We start from the raw sequence: 20,268 nt of genomic DNA on the forward strand, positions 1-20,268 counted from the left end.
TGATTTACATCTCCATCAATTTCTCCATACTTTTGAATGATAGATCCCAAATATTTGAAAGAATCATCCACCGGTATTTCTTGCTCACCAAGCTTCACTACACTCCCATCTTTATTTCGTTGCTTACTAAATCGACATTCCATGTATTCTGTCTTACTCTTACTCAACTTAAAACCTCTTGCTTCCAATGTCTGTCTCCATAATTCTAACTTAGCATTAACCCCAGCTCTAGACTCATCAATCAAAACAATATCATCAACAAACAACATACACCACGACACATTTTCTTGAATTGATCTCGTAAGCTCATCCATCACTATAGCAAATAGGAAAGGGCTTAAAGCAGATCCTTGATGTAACCCAACCGTTATAGGAAAATTGGTTGTCACCCCTCCACAAGTGCGGACATTGGTTACTACTCCTTCATACATATCTTTAATTATACTAATGTACTTGAGAGAAACACCTTTCTTCATCATTGTCCACCAGAGAACGTCCCTAGGTACTCTATCGTAAGCCTTCTCCAAATCAATAAAAAACATATGCAAATCTTTGTTCCTCTCTCTATTTCTCTCAATAAGTTATCTAAGAAGATGTATAACTTTCATAGTTGATCTTCCAGGCATAAAACCAAATTGATTCTCCGATATCATGACAATCTTTCTCAACCTAGACTCAATCACCCTCTCCCAAAGTTTCATAGTATGACTCATGAGTTTTATACCACGATAGTTTATGCAATCTTGTATATCACCCTTATTCTTATATAGAGGCACCAAAGTACTCTTCCTCCACTCATTAGGCATCTTATTTGTCCGCCAAATCTTGTTAAAAAGATTTGTCAACCATTCTAAACCTTTCTCTCCCAAGCATTTCCAAGCCTCGATAGGTATACCATCTGGGCCAACCGTCCTTCTTGATTTCATTTTCTTCAAAGCCTCTATAATTTCTTTCTTTTGAATCTTGCGCATGAAGTCACGATTCATCTCATGAAAAGGAATGAAAAAGTCTCCAAGATCCTGAGCATGACTTTCATTAAATAGCTTATCAAAATAATCTTTCCATCTCTCCTTAATCTCCTCATCTTTGACTAAAACCCTTTGCGTTTCATCTTTGATACATCTAACCATACCCAGATCTCTCGATTTCATATCTCTCATTTTTGCAATCCTATAAATATCCTTCTCACCCTCTTTGGTATCCAACTTGTCATAAACCTCCTTATATACCTTATCCCTCGCGTTCCGAACTACTTTTTTAGTTTCTTTTTTTGCTATCATATACTTCTCTAAATTCTCATTATCACGACTTTTACTTAGATTTCTATAACACTCTCTTTTAACCTTAATAGCTAATTTGACATCCTCGTTCCACCACGATGTATCCTTACCTAGCGGTGCACCGCCTTTAGACTCACCCAATACCTCCTTAGCCACCCGCTATCTTATTCCACATAGATTCTGAATCCTCCTCGAGACACCAATCAACTTCCTTAACTACCCGCTCTACAAACATTCCTTGTTTAGCTCCTTTAAGTGCCCACCACTTAATTCTAGGATCTATCTTATGTCTATCCCTTTTGCGGCATTGTCTAATTCTAAGATCTAAAATTAAGACTCTATGTTGTGTAGCTACACTTTCTCCCGGTATAACCTTACAATCGATGCAACAACCCCTATCTCTCTTTCTAAGTAGGAAAAAATCTATCTGACTCGTATTAACCCCACTTTTAAATGTTACTAGGTGAGACTCCCTCTTCCTAAACCAAGTGTTTGTTAAGATCATATCAGGACAAACCAAAATCTAAAATCCTTTCTCCACTATCGTTTCTTTCTCCTATACCATAGCCTCCATGGATACTCTCAAATCCATCCCTACTAATGCCTACATGCCCATTAAGGTCACCGCCGATGAAAAGCCTTTCTCCATAAGATATCCCTTGTACTACTCCATCTAAATCTTCCCAAAATTGACGCTTAGTGAAATCATCTAAACCTACTTGAGGTGCATAAACACTAATAATATTAATAATATCCGTACCTAATACTAATTTAATAAGTAAAATCCTATCACCCTTCCTACGGACCTCAACTACATTATCTATAAACTCACGACTCATAACAATCTCTACTCCATTCCTATTCCTATTTATTCATGTATACCAAATCTTATATCCCCAAGGTTCTATCACTTTTGCTTTCTCACCTACCCATTTGGTCTCTTGTAGACATAAAATATCAATCTTTCTCCTACACATAACATCTACTAACTCTACCAACTTACCAGTTAAAGACCCTATGTTCCAAGTGGCTAACCTAATTTTATGGTCTTGGACTAACTTCTTTACCCCCACCCATCCAACAAAGTGAGGGAACCCTTGCCTATTTGACACCACACCCAGGCGCCGGTGTGACGCGTCGCTTCCGGGCGACGACCTAGCAACCCTTGCCCATTTATCACTGCCTCCAGGCTTATAGAGTACAACGCGTCGCTCAGTAGGGAACGCCCCAACGAAATTCTCATATTGGTTCATATTCATAGGGTATGACTAAGTTTTTATGCTGGCTGTCACAGGCCTACCACAACCCTCCTCCTTTATCCGGGCTTGGGACCGGCAGTGTATAACTAAACACTTATACACAAGCGGAGTTAATATTTGTGACTAGGATATAAATAGAATATATATACAGTACATATACACAAAAATGTAGAGTCTATAGGTTATACAATATATATAAACAGAATAAATATATATATATATATATCTTTCTCTCTCAACCGAAGAAGAAGAACAAGAAAAAGAAGAGGAATAAGGGGTGAGAAGAAGAAGAAAAAGAAAAAGAGGAGGAATAAGGAGGGGCAAGAAGAAGGGGTGAGAAGAAGAAGAAGAGGGGGTGGGGGTGAAGAAGAGAAAGAAGAAGAGGGAGCGGAGGGGAGAAGAAGAGCAGATGAAGAGGAAGAAGGGGGAGAAGAAGAGCAGATGAAGAGGAAGAAGAAGAGGGAAAAAGGGGGGGACATAGGAGAAGAGACAAAACAAAGGATAGGAAGAAGAGCTGGAGGAAGAAGAAAAAGGAGGAAGAGAAGAAGAAGAAGGGGATGAAGACAAAAGGGGATGAAGAAGAAGAAGAAGAAGAAGAAGAAGAAGAAGGAGAGAGAGAGAGAGTTTTTAACCCCCCACTTCATAATGCTTTTTATTAAAAAAAGACTAAATTGCTCTCCTGCCTACACGAGGGCAGGTTAGTCGCTTCTGAGGCACCCTAGCCGGCGCCTATTCGGTAAACTTGGTGCCCCAAAAAGGGGTCACCTAGGAAGTCAGCTGACAAGGTGACTAGGTGCCTAGTCACCTTGTCGGCACTTTTGACTATATAGCCTGCATTATTTCTTTTAAGCAATGTTGCCAAAATTTGTTCACTGAGTGAATCATCTTTTCAAAAAAATAAAATAAAAATAAAATCGGTCCAGATCAAATCGAACCAGATTGTGATTTAGTTGGGCCATTTCAAAGATTATTTTTTGTGTAATCTTATCTTTTATAAATATTATTATTATTTTTGAAACATGTAAATGAATTGATTCAGGGCAGAATCGCCCTGATTCAACCAAAAATTGGCTGTTTTTTGGGAATGACTGATCGGTCCCTGTGTGTTTGTGGGTGTGCATGCATCCATGTGTGTGTGTGTGGTTTGGGTGTGTGTGTGTGTGGTGGGGGGGGTGGGTGGGTGCCTGTGCGTGTGCAAGAGCGGGCATCGTTGAAGGTACGTGCATGCATGCGTGTGAGTGTGGGCAGGTGCGGATGCGTGTATATGCATGCACACCTGCACATGCATGTATCTATGAAGGTGACTGCTTGTGGACCTGTGTGGATGTGCATGCATGTGTATCTGTGTGAGTGCATGCATGTGTATCTGTGTGAGTGCATGCGTCTGTGTGCAATGTTTTTGTTTGTTTGTTTGTGTGTGTATGTTTTATCTTTTTCTTTCTTAATAATTAGCGCTGTATTTGTCATTTCCCTCTCTGAAAATTGAAAAGTATGTACTGTTCTATGTTTAACGTTTTATGTGCTTACACATGGATATCTATCATATATGAACATCTGGAGTGCTGTTAAATAGGCTGTGAGTTACGTTGTTTCATTTCATCTTTATTTCCTTTCTGCAACATTTTGTAGGATGAAGTGCGTAAACTTGCTGCTGAGATGAACCTTCCCAACAAAGACAGGAAAGACTCACAAGGAATTTGCTTCCTAGGAAAGGTGATACTTTTTTTATGTATTCACTGTGATTCCTTGAGAAGTGTGACTTTAATGTTTGACATCTTCGTCCTTTCAACAGCAGTATCAGTTTACAACCTTTGGGTAGTTTATACCATCGGTGATGTTGATAACTGCAGCAAGCTTGGCTCATCCAAGCTTGATCAGGCTTGGGATCTGGCCTGTATTTAAGCTGGTAAATTTTTATTCAAATTTGAGCAACAGGGTGCCTAAAGAAGAGAATGAATGTTCCAAAACCCAGATAAAGGGAGAAGAAATTTCTTACCCTGACTATGTAATAACCAAAAAAAAAAATATTTAGATTCGGGTCGGACCTGGACCCAACCTGAGGTTACCGCCTCCCTCGCTGTCTTTTAAAGACAGCGAGGCAAAAGGGGGGAGGTTCTCGAAACCCCCTTTTCCGCTCTCTCGTCTCTCTCTCCCCCGACTGCCTCTCGCACTCCCTCATTTCTGCTCGCCGACGAACCACCGCCACCGGCGAGCCAGCTTGGAGACTCCTGTCAACCCGCCGCCACCTGCGACCTCCCGTCCGACCGCCGACAGCCCGAAGCTCCTCCGGCGACCACTAGGTACGCCTCTTCTCCCCTCTTTTTTCTCGTTTTCCCCTCACACACCCTCATCTTCTTCTTCTCCGTGTTCAATCGATCGACAGGGGGGCGGAGCCCCCTGTCGTCGCCTCTCATTGGCAGGGGGACTTCCCCCCTATCTCTCTCTTTGGTTCGACCGACAAGGGAGCAGAGCCTCTTGTCGTTGTTCTTTTGCGTCAGGCAGGGCGGGGCAGAGCCCCCTGCCTGTGTCTTTTCTTCGGCCAGTGGGCACAGTGGGAGAACTGGGTCCCTTCCCGTCGCCCTATGCTTGCAGGGTAGGGGGGGGGAGCCCTCCTTGTGTTATGTTTCTGCAGAGGAGGGGCCAGACCCCCCCCTCTTCCCCTTTTTTTTCCCTACGTTTCTGCTTGACAGACATGGGCTCATCCCTTGTCTTTGTTTCTTTTTGCAGGACGGAACAGAGTCGTCACCGCTGCACTTTTGCAAAGATGGCAGAGGACCAAGCCCCCTAGCCCTCTTTGCTATTCGGCATGGGGGGAGCAAGGCTCCCTACCTCTGCCACCGTTTGTCGCCCGCTTCCAGCAAGCCCTGACAGGGGCCCTTTACTGTTCCAGCTGCCTTGTTGCCTCCTTGTTTCTCGCTGGCAGCAGGGGCTCGCAGCCCCTGCCCCTGCTTATTGCGCTTATAGCAGGCAAGGGCACGATGCCCCTGCCTCTGCTTCCTTCACGTTAAGTCAGCGGCAGTGTCCCTGATCTTCTATTTTGGTATAAGCTTGCTAAGATTGTCGTTTTTGCACCTTGTACGATGAATCCCGCTCGCGCTCCGTGACCTAAGCCGTCAATCGTTTACACCCGCAGACGCCAGCAAGCTTGCAATTCTCCAAGGTAGGGGAAGATTACACGGAGGACTTGGACAATTGAATTGAGTTCAATTAACTAAAAAGGGCAATTGAATAAATATATATACAAATATATATTTATACGAGTACACATTTAACTCAAGGACGCGGTTTCGCGATCCTTGTTCTTTACTGTCTGTCACGTTTTCCTTTTTGCCACCGCTTTTTGCGCCTAGGCTCTTGCTTTTGCAAATGCTTTGTTACTGCCTTGTCATTGCAGATGATGCTCAGGTTTTCGCTCATTGCATGCGCTTTTGAGGCATTCTCGTGGAGGATGCAAGAGACATTTATCGCTCTTCCTCTTGCGACAAGAGTTGAGTCATAAGCTTAGCGGTACAACCTTGTCTAAGGAGAGGGATCTTGGCTCTTCGAGTACGTAGTCCTGCAGAGTAGACTTAAGATTTAGGGAGATGTGCAAAAGCATCAAAGACTGCCCAAATTGAAGCATTCAGAAGGATGTGATTGACTGGTTCTGTTCGTCTTTTCGACATATCTCGGGTGACCCCGAATTGGGGCTCGAGCGAACTTTTTAGCAGGGGTTCTGTTGAGAAACCCGTATCCCGTCTATCGAGGCCGGTATCGAGTCATGCGAGGCATGTAGATATCTCGATAGTGGATGAGATTCTAGAAAATCACATGCCGAATGTTGGCACAAGTTGCTGGCTGTTTCAAAAGATAAAGTCGGTCAAAAGTAAAGTTTGAGAAACATTACATCTTTATGAAACACTTCTGTTGAGGCTCCTATTGAGGAGCTATACCCGTTTCATCCTAGAGTACTTGTAGTCGTGCACTGCACGCTAGTACTGTGATGATCGGATGAGATGGTCGTGCGACCTCGAATAGTGCTAAATGCAAAATGCTGTAATCACTTAAATGGTGACTGATCGCCTTCACAGGCTAGATGCTCGAGTGGTTTAAAGATTACAGTATAGGATGGGTCGTTGGTTAAGCAACACCTAACACACCCATTCGCTTGTTGTCTGTCAAGGGAGAGGACAGAGCGGTACAAAACTCCAATGGACAGATTGTTAACAACCACCCCACGAGCAAAGATCCGGCCTCCCCAGTCATTGAAGTTAGGGGAAGGAACTGCCAGACATTATCATAGGTGGTAGATCTCATAGACTTTTGCAGAAGTTGGATGCATCCGTTGCCACTTACCTGTCTTTGGGGAATCCTCTCTCGGCTAAAGCCGTCCCCTTAGGAGCGGACTTAGCTAGCTATTCGGGTTATTGAAAATACATAGAATAACAGACGCCCGAACTAGTCTCAATTGTTTCTACGTTTTGCCTGCGTGTACTCGTAGGCCAGTAATATCGAAACATAAAGTCTATTCACACTGGTTGATGGGTCACGAGACTTGTTTATTGCGTAGTAGTTCACAACTTATGATCAAATGAATCGTCATGCTGTGTTTGACAGTTGCACTGCTTACTTGCTTGAACAGCTTACCTGTTTGCACTGCTTACCTGTGTTGCACTGCTTACTTGCTTGAACGGCTTACCTGTTTGCACTGCTTACCTGTTTTGCACGGCTACCTGTTTAACTGCATATCTGCTTTAAATTGCTTAACATACTGAATTAAATGCTCTTAATTCAGTTTCCTGTAGTCTCTCTTGTGCACCTACTAGTTTTTTCGCGAAAATAATTCATTCTATGGATATAGGTGATGATTAGGTACACCACGGGCGATGACGCGATGACAAGATGGCTTCAAGACTTTCTTCTTCCTGCTCTTAGCTCGCGTCCTGAACGTTTGTGGGTTTTGTCACGGATTTTCCTTTGGATATCCGAATTTTGTACTATTTGGGAACTTCTTAAATAAAAGTGGATTTTCCAAGTGTTTTGCAAGTAACATGGATTGTGCGTTTTGGTTCTTTTAGCTAATGTGCCCAAAGTTGTCAGCTTGCCTTTTTGAATTTAACAAAAGGATAGTCTTCCACTGATTTCATAAACAAACTCTGAAGGAAAGACATTTTTTTTCTAGTCTCTTCCCTGTTTTCTGAAAGGTTCGCAAGTTTGAAATTTTGGGGCATTACAGACTAAGATGATGCTATAACCTGCGCAACACAGACTAAAAAAAATGGAGCATTGGCTTCCTCAAGCTTGTCTTGCTTGTTCAAAGCATAACGACAAATATCACCAATATTTTGAAAACATGCAATACTAACAAGAAAATAGTTTTGGCTGATAGTAATGGCAAAATATTGTCATACGTTGGTTATAACATAAATATTGCAATAATATTACAATATTTAAAAAGTTCTTGTATTATATATTTTAAATATGTAAATTTTCTTATTTTTTGTTTATTTTATTAAAAAATTCTAACTATTTTTGTATATTTTCATTAAAAATTACTTCTAAAACCTATTATCCTTTTTAATTTTCTTTATATTTTAAAATTTTCAAAACATCCGAGATTTCACTAAGAAAAACAATTGTGTTTTGAAAAAAATCCCTAGAAAAACCTTGCAGAGAAATTATTGAGAACTAGATTTGGCTATGGTTCAAAATAGGGTCTCACCCTATGAGCCTAATTCTTTGGCATGAGTGGGCTCATGAATGAGCTAAGTTCATGCACCACTTGTCATGAAATATTGATATTTTATTGTTCTCCACAATGCCAAAGTATATATGGATTACCATATATGGATTAGGGTGTCTTTTACCTACCCTCTCATTCAAAAGTATGGTATAAGCTCAGAATTTTCATTTTACTCCACAATGTAATATCCCAGCTTATCTCATATTTCTAGATCTAATTGATAGGGTGCCGATCTTGGGATCAGTGCCCTTACGATTTTCTAAAAAACCGTAAAAGGCTTGGGCCATCGTTGATGTGGTTGTGATGATTGAGAAACTGCGGATGCCATGATTGAAGGGAAAAACATGTTCCCGATTATCGGAGGAGTGGGTTCAATCAAAGAGAGATCCTCAATCCGGACGGTTGTACCCTCAAAAAATGTGAAGACGAAAGGGAAAAACGAGATCTCACAGAGGGGAGTTCCCAAAAAACTTCCAAGATACTTCATTATGGGGCCAAGTCCTCCTTCAATAGTGTTGAGAATAGGTGGTTTTATGTTAAGTTCTCTTATATTAGAGGCTTTCTGAATTTTTGTTCTCATAAGGGCTTATATATAATTTTTCCTTTTTGCCTCTCTCTATTTAATATAGAGAGAAGCCCTAGCCTAATAAACGAATTGAGTTTTCTGTGCAGCCGTCTCTCTCTCTCTTTCTCTCTCTCTCTCTCTACACAGGTGGTTGCTTCCTCCTTCCACATGGTATCAGAGCTTACGATCCTAGGAGCGTGATCTACACCAGCAGCGTGACCCACATCAGGAGCGTGATCTGCTGCAACGATCTCGAACCAGGTGTGGATTTACTTTTTAGATCTGATGACAGATCTGGTCCAGATCTGTTATCAGATCTAATGACCAACTAGGGAGCGATGGTATTCAGGTCTGGCTATCGTGCCCCTGTCGTGATTTGTATTCCTTCGTATGGCTGTTTGTTCTTTGAAGAAATGAACCTCCTGTGTTAGCAGTAGTGATTTACAGCATGCTGTCGTGAATGTCATGGTTGTCACGCTCTCTGTCGTCAGATCTAAGGATGGATCTCCTCCTGTCGTGATTCCCTGGAGCCGTAACCATTTCCTTTGAATATTTTTTTTTGTGGGGTTTGTTTTTGTCATCTCCTGTCGTGATTCTCTGGAGATTGACGTGTTCCTGCTGGTGCGTGCTGTAGCTGTTGGCTGTTCATGCTGTTTGGCTTATGTGTTGCTGCGTTCCAGCATGCTGTTTGGCCTGCTGGTGCGTGTTGTAGCTGTTGGCTGTTCATGCTGTTTGGCTTCTGTTCAGCCGTGAGCTGTTGGCTTCTGTGTTGCTGCGTGATTCTGGATTTTTTTTTGTGTTTGCTGCGTATGATAGAGATATGATTGCTTTAGTTAATTGTCTTCTGAAGACTTATTGGTAGTTATGCTTTATATGTTTGGGGAACAACAGTTGTCGTGTTCATCAGTGTTGCAACTGAATATTATTGTTGGCCGTGGTGTATTTGGTGCAACTATCCCTTTGTCGTAACAGCAGCAGGAGTGATTACCTGCTGGTTGTGGACTGTTTTCTTGTTTGGAAACAGCGGGGCTGATTCCTTACAGTGTTGAAAATTCTACTTGGATTCTTGCTGTTCTAGTGAACAGTATGGCTGAAAATTCGAAAAGTGATTCTAAAATGGAACAGATTGGGGAGTATAAGGCTTTTGCCAACCCCTTCTCGTATGGCTCTTCTGTAAGGTTGAATGAAACCAACTATGCCAGGTGGTCCAGAACCTTTATGATGTCGGTATCTGGACATCGTCGAAAACACATTTTGTTGGAAGGCGAACCCACTGAGAAATTGGGAAAATATGTTACTTGGGATGAAGATAATGACATTGTTATGTCATGGATCATGAATAGTGTTGAACCCCATATTGCAGATGGATTGATCTACTATAATACAACCAAACTGATGTGGGACAACCTTCGTGATACATACTCACAAGAAACGAATGTGAGTCGTATCCTGCAAGTCGAACAGGAAATATATAACTTGCAACAGGGAGATCAGACCTTGGCCCAGTACTATGCCTCTGTCAAAGCTGCGTTTGAAAGACTTAATGCTCACAGGCCTCTTTGTTGCTCGAAGCAAAAGGATCATCAAGAACAAACCATGGTTGCTCGTTTTCTTACAGGTCTTTCTTCAGATTTCTCTGTTGCAAAAGTTCAAATGTTGACTGGATCAGATGTTCCCACTCTTGCTGATGCTTACAATCGTCTGAGTAGACTTGCTATCTCACTGCCACAATCTCAGCAAATAACTCAGTCATCTGCTCTTGTGGTTCCATCTAGTTATGGGCGTGAAAATATTCAGAATATCAGAGGACGAGGACGTGGACGTGGACGTGGTATGGGTGGCAGAGGAAAGCTTCAATGTACATACTGTGGAAAATCTGGACATTTAGAAGATCGTTGCTGGGATAAGCATGGTCGGCCAACCTCTTCTTCATTAAAGTCATATACTCCTAAAGCAAATGTGACTACTATCGAAGCTACAAATGTACAAAAGAATATCGCTGAAAATGAGAGTAGTATCACCCTTAGTCGTGCGGAATATGATGAGCTGATCGCACTTCGACCTTTGAGTTCCACTCCTCCTGTAGCTGGTGTTGCATATTCAACTGGAAATCATCTTCAGCCGACTGATAGTAAGTGGGTTATTGACTCTGGTGAATCCAGACATTTGTGTGGCAATTCTCGTGTTTTTTCAGATCTAAAGGATATTAAGGCTCAGATTGGAGTCTCCTTAGCCGATGGGAGCTCCTCCCCGGTTGTTGGTCAGGGAAATATTTCTATATCCTCCTCATTACAGTTGAAAAATGCTCTTCATGCTCCAAATTTTCCTCAAAGTCTACTCTCTGTTAGTTGCCTTATAAAAGAACAAAACTGTAGAGTAATATTTGATCCAATGGGTTGTCATTTTCAGGATTTGCTGACGGGGAAGAAGATTGGTGGAGGCTATGAAGAAAATGAAATTTACTACCTACATCATCCAATGGGTACTGTTCATGCTGCAGTGGAACATTTATTCAATCCTGTTCAGTGGCATCGTCGTCTTGGTCATCCTTCATTGTCAAAGCTTCGGTCGGTCTTTCCTCAGATTCCTTCCACCACATCATTTCAGTATGAAGCATGTCAGTTGGGCAAGCATCATCGAAGTTCGTTTCCTTCGAGTCAGAGTCAGTCTAGTAATAAAGTTTTTGAACTTTTTCATGCAGATGTATGGGGTCCTAGTAAGATTCCTATTGTTGATGATTTCTCTAAGTTGTCATGGGTATTTTTAATAAAAGAACGATCTGAAGTTCCAAGTATTATAAAATCCCTAATTCTTGAAATAAAAACTCAGTTTGAATCTATTGTCAAGATTGTTCGCACTGATAATGCTCTCGAGTTTAAATCAAAAGGTCTGTTACAATTTTACCAAGATCATGGCATCCAACCCCAAACTTTGTGTGCCTATTCATCTCAACAAAATGGGGTGGCTGAGCGAAAACATCGACATCTCCTTGATGTTGCCAGGACCATTATGATTCAATCCAATGTTCCTGCGTCATACTGGGGTGATGCGATTACCACAACTTGCTATCTGATCAACCGCATGCCTTCGTCTTCTGTGGGTGATCAAATTCCATTACATATCCTAAAACCTAATGCTCCCCTTTTCTCTTTATCTCCAAAAATATTTGGATGTGTTTGTTTTGTACACAAACTTGACCCTGACCGTGATAAATTAGCCGCTCAAGCTACAAAATGCATATTTATCGGTTATCCAAAAAATCAAAAGGGCTATCGATGTTATGATCCTATTTCTCGCCGAGAGTATGTCAGTGCAGATGTATCTTTCCTGGAATCCTCTCCATATTACTCTATTTCCAGTTCCTCGCTGCAGGTTGATCCAGCTGAGTCTTTTACATTACCTATACCTCCTTTTCCTTTGGAATCTGTGCCCCCATTACCGAACCAAACTTCATCCACGTCCAAATTTAATAATCCTCCATTGGTATATGTGCGTAGAGCTCCACTTCCGCAAGAGCCTTCATCTTCTTCTTCTCCTGAGGTAAGTTTTACTGACAATAGTGATCTCCAGGATGATGATAACAGGCCTATTGCTCTACGAAAGAGGACAAGACAATGTACCTTATATCCCATATCTCACTTTGTCTCCCATGCCCGCATTGGACATCAGATGAAGACTTTTATTTCAGCCTTATCTGCTGAAACTATTCCTCTGAACTATCAATAGGCAGAACTTGATACTCGCTGGAAGCTGGCTATGCAAGAAGAAATGACAGCCTTAATATCTCAGCATACCTGGGATCTGGTTGATTCCCCAGCTGATGCTGACATTGTTGGATGTAAATGGGTATATACAATAAAGTATAAATCTGATGGTTCTATTGAAAGGTGCAAGGCCAGATTAGTCGCGAAAGGGTATACTCAGACATATGGAATTGACTTCTTTGAAACATTTTCTCCTGTTGCACGGATGGGTACCATTCGTCTTGTTCTCTCAGTCGCTGTTCAACATGGTTGGAGCTTGTGCCAATTAGATGTGAAAAATGCATTTCTATATGGGGATCTATCTGAGACCGTTTACATGCAACAACCTCCAGGGTTCGAGGTTGAGGGGGAGTGTCAGAAGGTGTGTAGATTGAGAAAGGCGATTTATGGTTTGAAACAAAGTCCTCGTGCATGGTTTCAAAAGTTGTTTGAAGTGATGTCAAGCTTTGGCTTTAATAGATCAGCAACAGATCATACCCTTTTTATAAAGAAAACTAGCTCTGGCATAGTTGTTATGGTAGTATATGTGGATGACATCATTCTTACAGGAGATGATGTGAAAGCTATTGAAGCCACAAAGGCTCATCTTCAAAAACACTTTGTTACAAAAGACCTTGGTTCACTCAGGTATTTTTTGGGTATAGAAGTTGCTAGAGGCCGTGAAGGGATGGTTTTGTCTCAACGAAAGTATGTTCTTGACTTATTAAAGGAAACGAACATGTTGGGAGCTAAACCAGCTAATATTCCCATGGACCATAAAGTTCAGTTGTTTGAAGAAGGGTCAAAACCTGTTGATAGCAAAAGCTATCGCTCCCTAGTAGGGAAGTTATTATATGTAACTGTGACCAGGCCGGATATTGCTTTAGCAGTAAGCAAAGTTAGCCAGTTTATGGACAAACCAACTGAGGTACACTGGAATGCAGCCATAATGATTCACAGATATCTAAAATCCTCTCCTGGAAAGGGGTTATTGTTCAGGAAAGGTGGAACTCTGGAGATAGTAGCCTATTCTGATGCTGACTATGCTGGATCTGTAGTAGATAGAAAGTCTACCACAGGATTCTGTGTGTTTTTGGGAGACAACTTGATTTCATGGAGAAGTAAGAAACAAAATGTGGTTTCCAGGTCGAGTGCAGAATCAGAATATCGGGCTATGACTCAAACAGCTGCTGAATTGATATGGGTTCGCACTGTTCTTCATGATCTCCAGGTGAAGGTTACCTCTCCAATGACAATGATGTGCGATAACAAAGTGGCAACATATATAGCAAACAATCCTGTCTTTCATGAGAGAACAAAGCACATTGAGGTTGATTGTCACTATGTAAGAGATATGATTCAAGCTGGTCATATCACAACCAAATACCTAAAGTCGGAAGACCAAGTTGCAAATATGTTTACAAAACCTCTTGCTAGGCCAAACTTCTCAAAATGTTGTGACAAACTGAGCATGATTGATATCTATGCTCCAGCTTGAGGGGGAGTGTTGAGAATAGGTGGTTTTATGTTAAGTTCTCTTATATTAGAGGCTTTCTGAATTTTTGTTCTCATAAGGGCTTATATGTAATTTTTCCTTTTTGCCTCTCTCTATTTAATATAGAGAGAAGCCCTAGCCTAATAAACGAATTGAGTTTTCTGTGCAGCCGTCTCTCTCTCTCTCTCTCTCTCTACACAGGTGGCTGCTTCCTCCTTCCACAAATAGTTCATGGGCGGATTGGGTCTAGTGTGGATCTGATCCTATACAAATAGATCCAAATCAAAGCAAATACTGATCGGTTGAAGATGGATCCAATCTCAACAAACCAAACCAAAGCAAGAAGTCCAAAATCCAACCAAATACCTGGCCCACATACATATAGGTCCAAATAAGAAGAAATGGAACATATCGATCCAAACAAAAAGAGAACGGATTTGGGTCGGTCTGTAACAATTCCCACTTTTGAAAAACCGCCTTGTCCTCAAGGCATGAAGTCGGGGTAACACTTCAACATTGCATCCTCAACCTCCCAGGTCGCCTCATCCACTTTTTGCACTTGGGGCGAATCACCCTGAACTGCACCATCTCCCGTTTTTTCACTTGGGCGTACCGGTACGTTCTTACATTAGCCGGTTTGGCTCAAACTCTATCAGTATCGCCTTGTCGTGGCTCCTCGTGGGTGGTAGTCCATGTGACTCACTAAACACTGATCTGTACTCGGTCAGGACCTGCTCTAACTGTGGGTGCATCTCTGTTTGGCCCTCTACTGTCGTATCGTCGACCACCATAAAATATAACTGTTGTGGCGATAATGATCCTCTCCCTTGTGTGCTAGAACTTCATCCTCATGTCTCTGGAATTCCATTCGATCATCTAAAATTCAATCAAGTGCTGAAACCTGATGTCATTTGACGCATCATAAGAGTTGGATGGTGAGTTTTTCACAAGCACATGGTGGGTTTTAAAGGCTGCCCTTTGTAGTTTTTCACTGATCGATTGACTCTTGTTACATGGGTCATATGATTCATCAAAGAATGCAACAAGATTGGCATGTGCTAACCAAGAATCCATGGTTGTGCATGCTTCACACGGTCCTTCAAAGAACGATAAGAGTTTCACATCCGTCAACACTCGATCTAGCTCCTTACACGAATTGGAGAAAAACTCCGGCAGATCAACCCAAAAAATGATTCAATTTAGGGCCCTTCTTGCCTTTCGCTTAGTGAGTCTGGGACCTGCAAACCAGTTGAGGGCCTGCTCAAGACGGGACAGGCGCTCCTCCATGTCTGCCCTGAGCTTTGTGACGGTCTTCGGTGCTCGCATAGTTTGGGGGACCTCTACTCCTGCAAGGGCATGATAGGAGATCTCTACAGTCCCGTTAGCCTGATCCTTTGTCTTTGGCTCAGCCTCCACACCCTCTACCTCATCATTCTCGCTGTCTGAGTCACACACGTAAAAGTATCGAGCACCTGTGCCCCAACTGCCACACCTCATCGCAATTGTATCAGAGGCCCTTCTTACGCTTCTCTGCCATCTGCTTATGGGAGAGTGTGCGAGTCTCCCATCGCTTCTTCTGCTTAGGCCTTGTGAGAACCTTCCCTGACTCGCTTGTCGATGCAAGCCCTACCGGCCTATCTGGTCTATCTGTTTTGCATGACCAACCTTGTGCTCGCGTAATGGTCATCTCGACTACGCTGACACTGTTTGACCCCACTTACACCTAAAAATAAAAAGGCCAATCCCCCAAACTACAAGGCCAAAAACATTCACCGCCGCTGATAGTCCTTGCACACGAGAAACTTGGCGGGAGTTCGCATGAATTCCTTTCGCCAAGCGCACTTCGATATACCCACAATCTCCAAACTCTTCGGATCGCATGCCAATAATGGCGATGTGTCCAAAATAATGGAAAAATCCAAGAAAATCCAAAACAGGAAAAATCCAAGAACTGGGGGTGCCTGATCTCGCGCGATTCGGGTAAACGAGAATGCCGAAAGGAAGAGCACGGTGCTGTCGATCGTACGCGTGATGCCGGTTCGGTACCCAAACCAGGTCAGATCAGACTAGGTCCAATCAAACCAGATCCGATTTGCTGAGGCGGCCACTGTAGTTGGCGTTGCTATGGCAACGTTGCACGAAAAGAGGGAGAGGCGAAGAGGCTCTCGCCGGCCTCAGCCGACAGTTGTAGTCTGAGTGGAGGCAGGGCAGGCCGAAAGTGAGGCAACAAACCAACATCGTAGGTGGCCTGCGCGCGCGAGAAAGTTGGCTTTGAAAGAGAGAGAAATAATAGACTATGAGAGAGAGAGAGTCAGCTTTGAAAGACAAAGAGAGAGAATTGACTTTGAAAGAAAGTCGACTTTGAGAGAGAGAAACGGGGAGAGAGAGATAAAGAGAGATCGAGAGAGTGGGCGAAAAAATATAGGGCGTCAGTGGTGGTGTCGCCCGAGGGATAGAAAGTTGGCAATGGGGGCTCGACCAAGAGCTGAGCTCTACTGGGTTGTCACCGTCGACCCGACTTTCAGAGGTGGGGGGTCATTGTCGGAGATGCGGATTTCTCTGGAGAACAAAGCAGGGAGAGGCGTCCCCATCATTGTCGGAGCGTGCAAGGGGTGAGGGCTGGCTGGAAGGAGTCGAGTTTGCGGTAGTGAGGTGGCAAAAAACAGAGATAATGAGGTGTAGGTTGGGTCACGGGCGGCATGGAGGTCGGCGATGGGGCCGGGCTACAGGGGCGATGGTGGCCAAATACAGGGAGCGACGATGGTGGTGTCGGCGATGCGGGCCAGCTACAAGAATCTCCGGCGGGTGCTGGCTTAGGCAGGGTCAGGACTTGATCTCTGACGGTGATCAGAGATGAGAGAGATGCAACAGAGTGGGAGATCAACGATGGGGGTTTCTTCGGTGAACAACGGCGAGTAGAGCCGGGATAAAGAGAGAGAGGCGTTGTCCGACGAATACACCTCCAACGACGAGGGCTCTTTGGTGTGCTGGGTCCGGTGGTATGGTCGTTGTGAGAGAGGGACCAACAGAGGTCGGCCTACGTGAGAGAGAGAGGCACTCGGATGATGAACCAGAACCCGAGAGTGTAGCTGATGCCCAAGTATTGTATCTTGCAGAAGCGAAATAGTAGCTTTTCTGAAACTGTCTAAGCTGTAATCACGTCGTTCAGTTCATTTTTTGGTTTTTGTAAAGTGTGGTCTATGGCATATAGTTCAACTTTATTTACAACTTGGAATTTAAAGTTTTACTTCATTGGAGCATAGTGTTTGAAGTACCAAAATTGATTTCTTAAATAAGAACACACTAAAGTTTCTTTTGTCCAAGTGTTCATCCCAAATTATATAAAATTCATAAATGACTAGAAATGCAATTTCTCTTTCCTTGCTTCTGCCTTTCATGTCAGGTCTCAATTAAGTGCATACACCAGAGAAATTAAGGCACTTTTTATTTTCCATTGCTATTCTTCTCTAATACTAAAGCACTCGGCCCTCTGTTTTTCCTTTTTGATTTTTGCATAATGTCTTCTTGATTTTTTGTTCAAGTAAGGCTGTGCTATATTTAAGTGTCTTTTGAATTTATATTTACTTCAATTGAACTCCATTTTGATGTTTTCTTTCTTGTACTATGCAGTTGAAGTTCAGTGAATTCGTTGCTAAGCATATCGGGGAAATGGAGGGTGTCCTATTGGAAGCAGAGACAGGAGATTTCCTTGGAAAACACCGGGGTTATTGGTTCTATACAGTTGGTCAACGCCAGGGTCTAAGGCTTCCTGGAGGACCATGGTAAATGGTGATTGCTTTCACTTAGTTTCATCTTTTGAGCATAGCTTGTTTTCCATAACAGGGAAGAGAAACTTGCTTTTATATTGAAGTACTGGGCATAGTATATGTTCTGGAAATATTCATGCATATTTTTGTCCATAAAGTGTTGGCTTCACCTTTTTTCCCCTGCCACGATCATATGCAAAACTAATTATGAATGCTGACTACTACACTTCACAGTTTGACTAGCTTGGTTGAGTTTCTTTTGATCAAAATTAGCATGCAACTCAAACCTGATGGGCCTAATGACCTTTTTAGATATATGATTAAGATTTTGGTCAGCACCAGGTCCAAAACTAATTTTCAATTCTGTGCCACCAACTCACATTTATTTCGTGATGTATTACATGTTTTTTGCAGGTATGTTGTTGGAAAGGACATCCAAAACAATGTAGTTTTTGTATCAAGAAACTATTTTTCATTTGATAAAAGGAGGCGCACATTTCAAGTAGGTTCACTCACCTGGCTTAGTGGGTCACTGCCAGAGCAGCTCAATGAGCTTCAGTGCAAGGTTAAAAGCCAAATCTTCACTATTTTCCATGTCAATCTTGATTGATTCTAAAACTGTGCGAGCTGAAACACTTCATTTGATTAGCAACCTAGTTTCATATCCTCTAGAGTTAGTGCTGATTCTCGTCAAGTTCAGTGCTGTCTGTTGCATTTAAGAAACCACATCGTACATATCTGTGGACACTGGACAGACAGACATCATGGTTTTATGTATTTTTGTTGTACCCCTATTTAGCCCCTTCTCGAACCACCAGCTGGTTCTTAATACTAAAAGTTAGACTTGGGGCCTCACTGGTGGCCTGACTTTCGAGAAATGATCATAGATTCATAGGTTTAGCGGCTTAAACTAGTGCGTAACTGTCTCAACTGGCTTGGGCACTCTGGAAAGTCATCCAAATGCACCTATATTCTCCAGAGACCACTTAGGCATTGATTTTGATTATAGAAGAATGGGATCGGATGAGTTGAGTCCTGACTGGATTGCCGATTTATCCAAATACTGCTTAAAACTAATGGAAGTGTACATGATGTACAGGTTCGTCATGGCCCTGAATTTTATGACTGCAGTATGGAAATACAGCCGAGGGATGACAACCAAGACATTGCTATCGTACGCATATCCAGAGATGACCAAGGTTTAGCTGCTGGTCAGTTTGCTGCATTCTATAGGGGAAGAGCCTGCATTGGCTCTGGCATAATTTTAGATTCTTGGGATGACAATGGTTCCCCCATCTGCTTGAAAGCTCTCAAAAGAGCGAAACTGAAGGATAAATCTGTCCTTGGAAAACCAGTTAAGATTATGGTGCAACCCGAGTGTTCACAAGATGAATCCAAGACCAAAGCTGACATCAAATCCAAACCAAGCGATTTCGAAGCCTTGTGTCATACATGAAATTGAGCAGGTGCAAGAGGAGCCTAAAGGTATGCTTCAGTTATGCCATGAGTTGGATGCATAAACTTAAGGACAGAGCGGTGTAAATATTTTGATTCAGCAAATACAGCAATTTATTGTCCTATTATCGTGTTGCATCCATCATCATTTTTGTTCTATGAAAATTCAGCTTATAGCAGCTTGTGCTACTATGAGTATACGGTTCAATATTCTCATATATATCTAATGATACAAGAGCGACTCCCTCACGATGATATCCTGGTTGCTGGCTGTTTTATTGACTGGTGACTCTAGCTAATTCTGAGTTTGGTCGCCACACATGTTCATGCCCATACTGAGCTTAGTGGAGTCGGTCAAGTTCCAAGTTGGATTTAGAGCCTTTGGGCAGGGTGGCGTAAACTCTTAGATCCCAGACCGGGATCCTGTGTCCATGTTGGTTCTGAATAAGATGCAGTAGCCTTAATTTCTGGTATCTGTTAACAAACAAGATTCATATCTAACTACCGGTAAAGTTAGCTAATCAAAATTCTTGGCTATAGTCAAGGGACCAATCAAAAGTGTTTCTTAAAAAAAAAAATCTTTTAAAATTGACATCCTATCTTTTCCCTTCATTTTTTGTAAACCGTATTTGAGAAAAGAACAACCAATTCCACACGTAACTCTCTCTCATAATGTTTTGGAGTGAGGAAGAAGGAAGAAGGCGAATGGAAAGCCTGGCCATGCTCTACGACGTTGAATCGATGCCTCGATGCCCTAATTGTTTGGTTGGCTCTGTTTTTTTTTTTTCTTGGTTTCATTTGGTTGTTCTTGTGTATTGCAGAAACTTTACTGAAGGTGTTGCGGATGATCCGCGGTTACCCACTAGGTTGGGTTTTTGTGGATAAGTTTGAGGGTCCTAACTCCACCGCCCATCTTGGTTTGTGCACTTGATGGCAGCACGTATTCATCGTGGTGGTCACCCATGGAAGGAAAGAGCAGAAC

General features: G+C 42.5%; 1 protein-coding gene across 1 annotated transcript in view; it reads left to right on the forward strand.

Moving 5' to 3' along the window:
* Positions 1–19,521, forward strand: part of LOC149815983 (tRNA (5-methylaminomethyl-2-thiouridylate)-methyltransferase) — a 37,105-nt gene extending 17,584 nt beyond the window's left edge. Inside the window, exons 7-10 of the mRNA XM_089988874.1 lie at positions 4,169–4,252; positions 17,695–17,846; positions 18,246–18,396; positions 18,931–19,521. Of these exons, the coding sequence (XP_089845000.1) occupies positions 4,169–4,252; positions 17,695–17,846; positions 18,246–18,396; positions 18,931–19,287 (744 nt within the window). The 3' untranslated portion in view covers positions 19,288–19,521. The remainder of the gene's footprint in view (positions 1–4,168; positions 4,253–17,694; positions 17,847–18,245; positions 18,397–18,930) is intronic.
* The last annotated feature ends 747 nt before the right edge of the window (positions 19,522–20,268 follow it).

Source organism: Nuphar pumila, chromosome 15 (assembly GCF_984573655.1).
Source record: "Nuphar pumila chromosome 15, dmNupPumi1.hap1.1, whole genome shotgun sequence".
NCBI classification, from domain to species: domain Eukaryota; kingdom Viridiplantae; phylum Streptophyta; class Magnoliopsida; order Nymphaeales; family Nymphaeaceae; genus Nuphar; species Nuphar pumila.